The 12,291-nt window shown below is 56.6% G+C and overlaps 1 protein-coding gene across 2 annotated transcripts in view; it reads left to right on the top strand.

Annotated features, from left to right (window-relative positions):
- Nucleotides 1–109: 109 nt before the first annotated feature.
- The window catches only part of ATP1A3 (ATPase Na+/K+ transporting subunit alpha 3), a 28,398-nt gene continuing 16,216 nt past the window's right edge, over nt 110–12,291 (top strand). The window contains exons 1-8 of one of the 2 annotated variants that reach the window (XM_002762181.6): nt 110–265; nt 5,688–5,774; nt 5,872–5,931; nt 6,186–6,389; nt 8,438–8,551; nt 8,667–8,801; nt 9,637–9,754; nt 9,873–10,141. In XM_002762181.6, coding sequence (XP_002762227.1) covers nt 260–265; nt 5,688–5,774; nt 5,872–5,931; nt 6,186–6,389; nt 8,438–8,551; nt 8,667–8,801; nt 9,637–9,754; nt 9,873–10,141 — 993 coding nt within the window. In that variant the 5' untranslated portion in view covers nt 110–259. Of the gene's footprint in view, nt 266–5,648; nt 5,775–5,871; nt 5,932–6,185; nt 6,390–8,437; nt 8,552–8,666; nt 8,802–9,636; nt 9,755–9,872; nt 10,142–12,291 lie in introns of both variants that reach the window. The other variant, XM_002762180.6, reaches the window with a different exon arrangement.

The raw sequence follows: 12,291 nt of genomic DNA, 5'->3' as shown, positions 1-12,291 counted from the left end.
AGGGGCGGGGCCGCGGGCCGTCCGTCAGCGCGGCGCCGCCCCTGATTGGCCAGCTCCGCCCCCTCCCGCGGACGCGGGCATATGAGGAGGCGGAGGCGGCGGCCGCCGCAGCCTCTGTGCGGTGGGATCGACGGACGGACGGACGCGCACACCGACAGAGGCGCGGGCGCTGCAGAGGTCCCCAGCCCTAGCCCGCGCCTGAGCCCACCCCGAGGCCCCCGACGCGCCCGCCCGGCCCTCTCCCTGCGGAGCCGCCAAGATGGGGGTAGGTGTTGGGCCGGCCGACTGGGCGCCGCTTCTGTGTGACATTGTGGGGCTGGTGACATTGGGTGTGCGCGGGGGGCGGGGGCTCCTGGTCCCCTGCGCACCTGGCTAGGCCTGCCACACACGGGGTGCCGGCTGACCTGGCCGATCCGTGTGGTCTTGGGGCTGCTGCAAATGTGTGCACGGGGCCGCTGGGGGCGGCAGGGGGCCTGTGGCGCACGTTGGCATGGCTTTGTGTGCGGGGGTCCCCGGGGTCGAGGGCCAGCCCTCAGCATTTCTGCCTGACCTTGTCGTGTTGCATGTGCACGGTTGCATTTGTGTATGGGAGCTCCTGGCTCGGTCAGGCCCTGGCAGCAAGTGTGTGGCCCCCGTGGTGTCTGAAAGTCTGCCATCACGTCTGGGTGTGTCTGAGAGCTCCTGTTAGTGCATCTGGGGTTATTGAAGTTTCCCCCACCCCCGCCCCGGCTTCCCTGGCAGGGTGCGGATAGGTCCGGGCTATGGGATGGACATCAGATGACCTCTCTTTCTCCTTCCAGGCCTGGATGGGGGGGGCTCCGCAGTGTGTGTGTGTGTGTGTGTGTGCGCGCGCGCGTATGTGTGTGTGTATGCAGGCTCCGCAGTGTCGCAGCCTAGGGCTGCAGTGTGTGTGTGTGCAGCCCCTATTGTAGGGGAGCAGGCATGGGAGGCTGGAAGGAGGAGAGGAACAGGAGAGCCACGGTGGGGAGACTGAGCGCACGGCTGAGGGTGTGCGTGTGCAAATGTGTAGTGGGGAGTGTGCATACCTGTCTGTGTCCTTGCCTCTGTATCCGTGTGTCCTTGTCTGTCTGTGAGTCTCTCCAGCAGATGCCGCCTCCCTCCCTGGGTGACCACCTGACCCTTGCTGCAGCCCTGGATTCCTCCCTGTGTGTCCGGGGTGGGGCTGGGCAGGGGGGAATCAAGGGTGGAGAGGGTGGGGTAGGAGGGGGTAGGTGTGATGCAGAGGGCAGGAGAGGCCAGTGGAAGGGGGGTATGAGGGCTGGGGAGAAAGATGGCGGATAAAGGCTGATGGGCCCAGGGATGGAGGTGGGGGGATGGGGCTGCATATCTGTGGGGTGGGGGTGGGGCCAAGGGGGCTGGGAAGGAGAATTGGGTTGGGGCAGGACTAGGGGAGAGAAGGGAGAAAGGAGTAGTTAGTGACTGCTGTCAGGTAAGTGGAATGGAGGAAGAGAAGCTGCAGATGGACTGGGAGAGAAGACTGATGCTCAAAGCCCTAGAGTAGGAAGTAGGGGGGTGGGTCTTCGGAAAAGGAGTGGGGATGAGAGGTGAAATGAAGGCAGCTTAGACATGGGAGGGAAAGACAGAGACACATGGAAAGACAGAGAGAGATGCTCTGAAAAAGACACAAAAAGAGACATGGACATAAAGACAAAGAGACAGAGACAAGCAGAGAGACATGGGTGAGACACATAGAGGGACACTGAGAGAGAAAATGAGAAACTGAGGCGCAGAGGAAGAGACACAAAGACAGATCTTTCCTAGCCAGCAGCAATCACAGTCAGCCTGAGGGATGGGAAGAGGAGGCAGAGAGCAAAGGAGGAGGTCAAGGGAGGGATGCCCAGAGATGTGGGCCAGGTCCCCTGCGAGGGGAAGGGGAGGCTGGCCCAGGCACAGAGGCTGTGCGAGCTGGCACCAGATCAGGAAGAGGCGGACAGCATGGAAAATGGCAAGGAGCTGCAGAGGCGGCCACAGCGAGCCAGGCATGGCCCCCACCCTCGGAGGTGCTCCTGCCCTGCAGTGCGCCCATCTGGGCCTCCTGCCTTGATTGGGAAAGCCTCAGCTCTGCACTCCAACAGATGGGAGCCTGCCCTCAAGGAGGTCTGGTCATGGCAAGGGCGAGCAGAAACCAAAGCCAGAGCCAGGGTAAGCCAGAAATGCAGGCCCTCAGTCCCTCCTCCCTCAGACCAGGAGTCCAGGTCCCAGCCCCTCTTCCCTCAGACCAGGAGTCCAGGCCCAGACCCTCCTCCCTCAGATCAGGAGTCCAGGCATAACTCCTCCTCCCTCAGACCAGGTGTCCAGGTCCAGCCCCTCCTCCCTCAGACCAGGAATGCAGGCACAGCCCCTCCTCCCTCAGACCAGGAGTCCAGGCACAACCCCCTCCTCCCTCAGACCAGGAGTCCAGGCACAGCCTCTCTTCCTTCAGACCAGGTGTCCAGCCTCAGCCCCTCCTCCCTCAGACCAGGAGTCCAGGCACAGCCCCTCCTCCCTCAGACCCAGGGGTCCAGGTCCTCAGCCTCTCTCAGGATCGAAGAGTCGGGCCCCGCCCTTAGCTTTTATGGGCTGCCCACCCCCACCACCACAAGCATCAGCTCCCAGCCTTTGGTAAGGTTTTCTGTGGGCAGCTGGGCAGCTGGTTTTCTCCCTCTCTTTCCGGAACCCCATCTCTGCCCTCTCCTGACCTCCTGCACAGGACTCAACCCCACGCCTTTGTGGCTCCACATCTCTCCGTCACTCCATGTCTCTCTGTCCCTGAGTTTATCCCATTGAGCAAGGCTGAAACCACCCCTGGTTCTGCAGGGGAGTATGAAAGATGGTCTCCCCGTCCCCCAAGCCTCTGTGCCTCCACATCTGAGACGCAGTGCTGCTGCAGGGCTGGCACAGGGCCAAGCCTCCCTCCCACCCCCTGCACCCCTTCTTGAGGCTCCCAGATCTCCAGGCTGCTGCCCCTCCCTGCACACCCCACCCTCCGACTCAGCCTCTGGGTCTGGGGGCAGACAGCAGGGAGCTCAGGCCCTCTACAAGGTCACGAGGAGATTAGCGCTGAGCCGCACTGAGCCTCGGATCCCAGCTTGGCCCTGGGCCTGCAGGGCCTGTCAGCGGCCCTGGCGGCACCCAGCCTCGCCCCACCCCTCCCACCAGCCTCCAACACTGCCCTCCCTATCGCTCATGCTCCCAAACTGGGACTTCAGGCACTCATACCACGTGCAGCTCAAGCCAGGACTGGGCTTCTGCCTCTTGCTCTCCTCCTCTGTCCTCCAGGGACCTGGCCAGGCCCACCCTCTGTTAAGCACGCCCCATGGCCCCACACATGGAAGATCCCAGAGAGAGACAGAGACAGAGACAGAGAAGGTCTCAGAGGGAGACAGTGAGAGAGACAGACAGAGGGACATAGACAGACAGAGATAGAGAAGCAGATCCCAGAGACAGAGATAGATCTCAGAGAGACAGAAATAGAGAATAAGATCCCAGAGAGAAAGTTAGAGAAAGAGGGAGAGATACAGAGGAAGATCCCAGAGAGAGACAGAGTAAAGTCCTACAGAAAGAGACAGATATATTCATGTATACATTCATATACATATACATACACATATATATACAGAGAGAGAGAGGAAGGTCCTACAGAAAGAGACCGACAGATGTATACATATCTATATCTATATCCATATCTATATCTGTATATCTATATCTATATATCTCTATCTATATCTGTATCTATATCTGTATATGGGGGGAGGAGAAGGTCCCAGAGAAGAGAGACGTTGGGAGTGAGGTACTGAGGAAATCCCAGAGAGAGACATTGGAAGAGAGATAGATAGGGAGGAAAACTCCAGGATGAGACAGTGAGAGAAAGAGAATGAGAGGAAGGAGGGGATGGAAGATTCGAGAGACAAAAAGGAAAATTCCAAAGAGAGACAGAGGAAGAGAGACAGAGACCGACATAAAGAAGAGAGCTTAGTGATAGTGAGAAAGAGATTCAGAGATAGAGAGGATATCCCAGAGAGAGACAGTGGGAGAAAGAGGTGGGCAGATCCCAGGGAGAGACAGGAGAGAGACAGACGGTGGTAGCGGTACGGGCAGGGTGCAGGGAGAGAGAGAGGTTGAAACAGGAATAGAGACAGCAGGGAGAGATGTGAGCACCCCAGGGAAGGAGACAACTTGAGAGATGAAGATGGAGACACAATGACAGAGAGAGACAGACTGAAAGATGGAAAAAGAGACAGAAAGTACTGATCCTTGAGACGCCAACTCAGAGGGAAGTAAGAACCCAGAGAGACAGAAACTCCCCAGACCTGGGGAGAGGCGACCAAGGGATGGAGGCAGACATCATGCAAGGCAGAGAGACAGAAAGAAGCAGGGATCGGAGAGAGACAAAATCATAGAAAGACACAGAGAGACCCAGAGATGGAGATCAGGATAGAGAATGACAGAGGCAACATAAAGAGATTAGAGCAATGGAGAGAGAGCTATCCAGGGAGAGAAAGAGCCTTGCAGAGACAGAGATACAGAGATGGAGAGATAGAGACAGGAGACAGAGAGATGAAGTAGCAATAAGACAAAGAGGCACAAACGAAGGCCTGGAGAGAGAGACAGAGGAGGAAGAGATAGAGAGACACAGATGGAGACAGAGCAAAAGACAGATACATAGGAAGGCTGGACAGAGCCAGAAAGAGGGAAGAAGAGACAGAAGCACAGAGTTAAAAAGCCACATAGAGGCCGGGTGCGGTGGCTCACGCCTATAATCCCAGCACTTTGGGAGGCCGAGGCAGGTGGATCATGAGGTCAAGAGATCGAGACCATCCCTGGTCAACAAGGTGAAACCCCGTCTCTACTAAAAATACAAAAATTAGCTGGGCATGGTCTCATGCCTGTAGTCCCAGCTACTCAGGAAGCTGAGGCAGGAGAATTGCTTGAACCCAGAAGGCGGAGGTTGCGGTGAGCCGAGATTGTGCCATTGCACTGCAGTCTGGGTAACAACAGCGAAACTCCATCTCAAAAAAAAAAAAAAAACACAGAGGCCAGATGTGGTGGCTCTCACCTGTAATCCCAACATTTTGGGAGGCTAAAGCAGGAAGATTGCTTGAGTCTAGGAGTTAAGAGACAAGCCTGGGCAACTTAGTGAGACCTCATCTCTAGAAAAAAAAACTAAAAAATTAGCCAGGCATGGTGGCACACACCTGTGGTCTGAGCTACATGGGAGGCTGAAGCAGGAGGATCACCTGAGTTTGGGAGGTCAAGGCTACAGTGAACTGTGATCGCTGCACTCCAGCCTAGGCGACGGAGCAAGACACTGTTTCAAAAAACAAAATCAAAGTCACATAGAACACAGAACACAGAACACAGAAGGGGAGAGAGCCACAAAGATGGGCACAGAAACAGAGACAGAAACACAGGCAGAAGCCAGACAGGGACCTGCAGGGACAGACTCAGAGATACCTGGAACCAGAGATAGGGAAGCCAATCAGACCAGACGAGACTCATAAGGCTCGAAGTCACCAAGAGGCACCGGGAAAGACAGGGAGATCCTGAGAGGCAGACAAACCCCCACCCAGATATACAGGGGCATAGGCCAGGAGGACAGCCAGGGCATGGAGGGCCGGTGTCCCCCTGGAACCCCTTCTCGCCCGCAGTCTGGTGGCTCTGACAGCTATCGTATCGCCACCTCGCAGGACAAGAAAGATGACAAGGGCTCGCCCAAGAAGAATAAGGGCAAGGAGCGCCGGGACCTGGATGACCTCAAAAAGGAGGTGGCTATGGTAAGCCCCACCCTCTACCCGCACACCCTCCAGAGAGCCCCGCCTGTTCCTGGCTGGCCTAGGCACTCACCGTCTCCCCCAAATTCCTGTTCCTCAGACAGAGCACAAGATGTCAGTGGAAGAGGTCTGCCGGAAATACAATACAGACTGTGTGCAGGTGAGTCCGGGCTGCAGGCTGGGAGCCTGGGCACTAGGGAGGAGGGGCTAGGGACTGGGATCCCTAGGTCTGAGGGAGGAGGGGCTGGGGGCCTGGACTCCTGGGTCTGAGGGAGGAGGGGCTGGGGCCTGGACTCCTGGGTCTGAGGGAGGAGGGGCTAGGGCTGGTGTTTGAAGTTCTGGAGATGTGGTGAAGGCCTGGGTGCCAGGGTTGCCCAGGGAAGGTTCTGTGTGAGTCCTCTGTCTGTCCCCCAGGGTTTGACCCACAGCAAAGCACAGGAGATCCTGGCCCGGGATGGGCCTAACGCGCTCACGCCGCCGCCTACCACCCCGGAGTGGGTCAAGTTTTGCCGCCAGCTCTTTGGGGGCTTCTCCATTTTGCTGTGGATCGGGGCCATCCTCTGCTTCCTGGCCTACGGTATCCAGGCAGGCACTGAGGACGACCCCTCTGGTGACAACGTGAGTGCCTGGATCCTGCTGTGTGTACAGCCCACACATTGATTTCCAGACGCCACCCCCACCTCCTCCCATCCCTCCAGCCTCTTCACAGCCACTCTTCTCCTTTCTCCCATCTAACTCACACTCACCCAGCAAGAGAACCAGATTGAATACAAGGCAAACTGAGGCTCAGAAAAGCCAGGGAACTTGTCCAAAGCCCCACAGCAGGACATGTGAGCTGGGGCTCTGTCCCAAGGCTGTGTGACATCAGCGGCCTTGAGAACAGACACCAGCAGGTGATCACAGCTTGACAGATACCCAGAGTGAGTGTCACATAGAGACCCAGGCATGCCCTGTGGCTGAGACGTCAGGGCCTGTCCCTACAACACGGAGACACATTTGAGATGCAGTTTCAGATCCTATGTGTGTCACACAGACCCACACACCGGCCACACACAGATCTCGCCTGCGTAGGCATGCGTACTCACACACACATGCACGTGGAGGGTCAACACGGACAGCCATACCAGGATGTGGATTCAAACACAGCCACCTTGGGTGCAGTGGCTCCCGCCTGTAATCCTAGCACTTTGGGAGGCTGGGGCAGGTGGATCACAAGGTCAGGAGATCGAGACCACCCCGGCCAACATGGCGAAACCCCATCTCTACTAAAATACAAAAAACTAGCCGGGTGTGGTGGCGCACGCCTGTAATCCTAGCTACTTGGGAGGCTGAGGCAGGGGAATCACTTGAACCTGGGAGGCAGAATATTGCAGTGAGCCGAGATCGCACCACTGCACTCCAGCCAGGTGACAGAGAGAGACTCTGTCTCAAAAACAAAACAAAACATGGCCACCTAATTCAGAAACGCAGACACACACTCAGACATACACTGACAGAGAAACTCACATACACACTGACACACATACACAAAGAGCAATACAGGCACAACCTGGTGACAGACAGACGTGAGAGTCAGGCACAGACAGTGTCCTCAGATATTCAAACCTAAACAGGCAGAGAGCCCAAAGTCTCAGACTTCAGCTCGCATAGAGAGGCAGAGCTGGAGACACAGAGACAGAGATCCACACACACAGAACCAAGGAAGCTGCCTTGCAGATGGAAAGTCAGGCAGGCCCCAGTCAGGCAGACACGTGGACAGACAGCTGCGTACCCAGACTCCAGCACATGCAGGAGGACAGACACAAAACAGATGGACAAATCAGGCGTGGTGGCTCACACCTGCATCCCAGCACCTTGGGAGGCCAAGGCAGGAGGGTTACTTAAGTCCAGGAGTTCCCAAAGCCTAAATAACATACCCAGCCAGACCCAGTCACTAAAAAAATACCAAAATATAGCCGGGCCTGGTGGCGCATACCTGTAGTCTGAGCTACTCCAGAGGCTAAGGTGGGAGGATTGCTTGAATCTGGGAGGTTGAGGCTGCAGTAAGCTGAGATTGTGCTCTGTACTGTAGCCTGGGCAGCAGAGTGAGACCCTGTCTCAAAAAAAAAAAAAAAAATCAACAGACCCTTAGATTCAGACACACCCATTACAGAAAGAGGGACTTGGCCGGGCACAGTGGCTCATGCCTGTAATCTCAGCACTTTGGGAGGCCAACCCGGGTGAATTACCTGAGGTTGGGAGTTCAAGACCAGCCTGACCGATGTGGTGAAACCCTGTCTCTACTAAAAATACAAAATTAGCCAGGCGTGGTGGCACATGCCTGTAATCCCAGCTACTTGGGAGTCTGAGGCAGGAGAATTGCTTGAATCTGGGAGGCAGAGGTTGCAGTGAGCCAAGATCACGCCATTGAACTCCAGCGTGGGCAATAAGAGCGAAACTCCATCTCAAAAAAAAAAGAGAGAGAGAGGGAGGAAGGGAAGGAAGAGAAGGAAAGAAGAAAAGGGGACTCAAGATGGGAGACACTCAGACACACAGACTCCTGAGGGTCAGGCACACAAATACAGACCCCCATCGACACAAAGCTCCCTTCCCAGACTCCAGGAGGGCAGGGACTGGTGGGGAGGGCCTTGGGCGGCCCCTGATCAGTGTCCCCCATCTCCCCACAGCTGTACCTGGGCATTGTGCTGGCGGCCGTGGTGATCATCACCGGCTGCTTCTCCTACTACCAGGAGGCCAAGAGCTCCAAGATCATGGAGTCCTTCAAGAACATGGTGCCCCAGGTGAGGGGTGCCCAGCAAGGGGCCAGATGGGGCTGTATGGATGGGCTGGGGGCCAGGTCCGATGACCCCCAGGCAGAGGGAGTCTGGGAGGTGACACTGCTCCATCCCATTCCAGCAAGCCCTGGTGATCCGGGAAGGTGAGAAGATGCAGGTGAACGCTGAGGAGGTGGTAGTCGGGGACCTGGTGGAGATCAAGGGTGGAGACCGAGTGCCGGCTGACCTTCGGATCATCTCAGCCCATGGCTGCAAGGTGAGCCTGGGCCTGGGTCCTGGCTCTACCCTCCCTCATGCTGCCCAGGAGTCCATGCCCAGCGCCTCCTCCCTCAGTCCCAGGAGTCCAGGCCCAGCCCCTCCTCCCTCAGACCTAGAATCCAGGCCCCCAGCCCCTCCTCCCTCAGACCCAGAGTCCAGGCCCAGCCCCTCCTCCCTCAGACCCAGGAGTCCAGGCCCAGCCCCTCCTCCCTCAGACCCAGGAGTCCAGGCCCAGACCCTCCTCCCTCAGACCCAGGAGTCCAGGCCCCCAGCCCCTCCTCCCTCAGACCCAGGGGTCCAGGCCCCCAGCCCCTCTTCCCTCAGACCCAGGAGTCCAGGCCCCCAGCCCCTCCTCCCTCAGACCCAGGGGTCCAGGCCCCCAGCCCCTCCTCCCTCAGACCCAGGAGTCCAGGCCCCCAGCCCCTCCTCCCTCAGACCCAGGAGTCCAGGCACCCAGCCCCTCCTCCCTCAGATCCAGGGATCCAGGCCCCCAACCCCTCCTCCCTCAGACCCAGGAGTTTAGACCCCAGGCCCTTCCTCCCTCAGACCCAGGAGTTTAGACCCGGGTCCCCTCCTCACCCAGCAGTCAAAAGTCCAGGCCCAGCCCTCACCCTTCAAGATCCTTAGGGACCGTAGACCTTGGCCAGCAGCCTATGTCCTCCCCACCTTCAAGATCCCAGGCCCTGGCCTCCCACACACCATGTGCCCACTGGGCACCCAGGCTTCTAGCTGTGATCTCCAGGCACACAGGCTTCAGCCCCATGCCCCCTGTGCAAATGCCCTCCTGTCCCAGGCCCTGGAATGAGCCCTCTCTCTGCTGCGCCTGCCTCCAGGTGGACAACTCCTCCCTGACTGGCGAATCGGAGCCCCAGACCCGCTCTCCCGACTGCACGCATGACAATCCCTTGGAGACTCGGAACATCACCTTCTTTTCCACCAATTGTGTGGAAGGTGAGGCGGGTGCAAAGAAGAAATGCAGCTGGGGCAGACAGAGGGGCGTGTCTCAGGGGGTCAGGGCCTTCTAACCTCCCTGAGCCACCCTCCTCAGCCTGACCCCTCTGGCCTGCAGGCACAGCTCGGGGTGTGGTGGTGGCCACGGGCGACCGCACCGTCATGGGCCGCATCGCCACCCTGGCATCAGGGCTGGAGGTGGGCAAGACGCCCATCGCCATCGAGATTGAGCACTTCATCCAGCTCATCACTGGCGTGGCTGTCTTCCTGGGTGTCTCCTTCTTCATCCTCTCCCTCATTCTTGGGTATACCTGGCTGGAGGCTGTCATCTTCCTCATCGGCATCATTGTGGCCAATGTCCCAGAGGGTCTGCTGGCCACTGTCACAGTAAGGCCAGGCTCCTGGGTCTGGGCAGGGAGGGGCCAGAGGCCTGGGCTCTTGGGTCTAAGGGACGAGGGAGTGGGGGCCTGGACTGCTGAGTCTGAGGGAGGAGGGGCTGGGGGGCTGAACTCTTGGGTCTGAGGGAGGAGGGGCTGGGGCCTGAACTGCTGAGTCTGAGGGAGGAGGGGCTGGGGGGCTGAACTCTTGGGTCTGAGGGAGGAGGGGCTGGGGGCCTGGGCACCTGAGTCTGAGGGAGGAGGGGCTGAGGGCCTGGACTGCTGAGTCTGATGGAGGAGGGGCTGGGGGCCTGGGCTCCTGAGTTTGAGGGAGGAGGGGCTGGGGTCCTAGATCACAGTGTTTTTGTGAAAGACAACTTGGGCACTGAGGGCTGAACCTCCTAGATCCTGAGTGAGAAGGGGCCTGACTCAGATGGCCTCATTAACAAAGCAAACAATCAATGAAGAAACAAACAAACATCTTGAGAAACCCTGGCGAGTCATAAAGAGCCAGCAGTCCTATTGCTTGTTAAGTTCACTCACAAAATGAAGAACGGCTCACTCATGATGAAAAGTCTGAAGAATACATCAAGTTAAAAAACAAAAAATGAGGCCAAGCACAGTGGCTCACGCTTGTAATCCCAACACTTTGGGAGGCCAAGGTGGGAGGATCACCTGAGTGACGGAGTTTAAGACCAGCCTGGCCAACGTAGTGAAATCCTGTCTCTACTGAAAATACAAAATTAGCCAGGCGTGGTAGCACGTGCCTGTAATCCTAGCTACTCGGGAGGCTGAGGCAAGAGAATCGCTTGAACCTGGGAGGCAGAGGTTGCAGTGAGCCAAGATCGAGACATTGCACTCCACCCTGGGCAATGTGAGGGAAACTCTGGCTCAAAAAATAAATAGGTCAGGCTCGGAGGCTCACGCCTGTAATCCCAGCACTTTGGGAGGCTGAGATGGGCGGATCACCTGAGGTCGGGAGTTCAAGAGGAGCCTGATCAACATAGTGAAACCCAGTCTCAAAAAAAGGAAAAATAAATAAATAAAAATAAAATGAATGAATAAAATCATGGGCCAGGCACAGTGGCTCACGCTTGTAATCCCAACAGTTTGGGAGGCTGATGCAGGAGGACTGATTGAGTTCAGGAGTTTGAGACCAGCCTGGACAACATAGTGAGACCACTATCTCTACAAAAAAATTTAAAGGTTGGCTCGTGCCTGTAGTCCCAGCACTTTGGGAAGCTGAGGCGGGTGGAATCACCCGAGGTCAGGAGTTTGAGACCAGCTTGGCCAACATGGTGAAAACCCTGTCTCTACTAATAATACAAAAATTAGCCAGGCATGGTGGTGGGCACCTGTAATCCCAGCTACTCAGGATGCTGAGGCAGGAGAATAGCTTGAACCTGGGAGGCGGAGGTTGCAGTGAGCCGAGATCGCACCGCTGCACTCTAGCCTGGGAGACAAGAGCATGAGACTCCATCTAAAAAAAAAAAAATTAAAAATTAGCTGGCATGGTGGTATGTGCCTGTGATCCCAACTACCTGGGAGGCTGGCCTGAGAGGTTGAGGCAGCACCACTGCACCCCAGGCTGTGTGACAGAGGGACACTCCATCTCAAGAAAAAGTAATAATAATAAAAATAATAACTTTTTAAGTTTTTCTCTGGCTGCTTTGCTGCCAGCTTCACCCCAGAAGTCCGTTCTCTGTGAGGTCCCCCTGACAGCTGTGAGCATATTGACTAAATACTGTCTTCAAGGTACATGGCAGGGACTATCCTGGAAATACTATTCTCCTCCTTCATTCTTTTACTTAATGTTTTATACAAAGTGTTCCATATTAGGGCCTGACAGGGTGGCTCACGCCTGCAATCCCAGCACTTTAGGAAATCGAGGTGGGCGGATCACTTGAGGTCAGGAGTTCAAGACCAGCCTGGCCAACATGGTGAAATCCTGTCTCTACTAAAAATACAAAAATTAGCTGGGCATGGTGGTGGGCACCTGTAATCTCAGCTACTTGGGAGGCTGAGGCAAGAGAATCGCTTGAATCTGGGAGGCGGAGGTTGCAGTGAGCTGAGGTCGTGCCACTGCACTCCAGCCTGGCGCCTGGTGACAGAGTGAGACTATATCTCAAAAAATAAAAAGAAAGAAAGAAAAAAAGAAAA

The sequence above is a fragment of the Callithrix jacchus genome, chromosome 22 (genome assembly GCF_049354715.1).
Source record: "Callithrix jacchus isolate 240 chromosome 22, calJac240_pri, whole genome shotgun sequence".
Lineage (NCBI taxonomy): Eukaryota > Metazoa > Chordata > Mammalia > Primates > Cebidae > Callithrix > Callithrix jacchus.
This window is presented reverse-complemented; position numbering and strand designations above follow the sequence as displayed.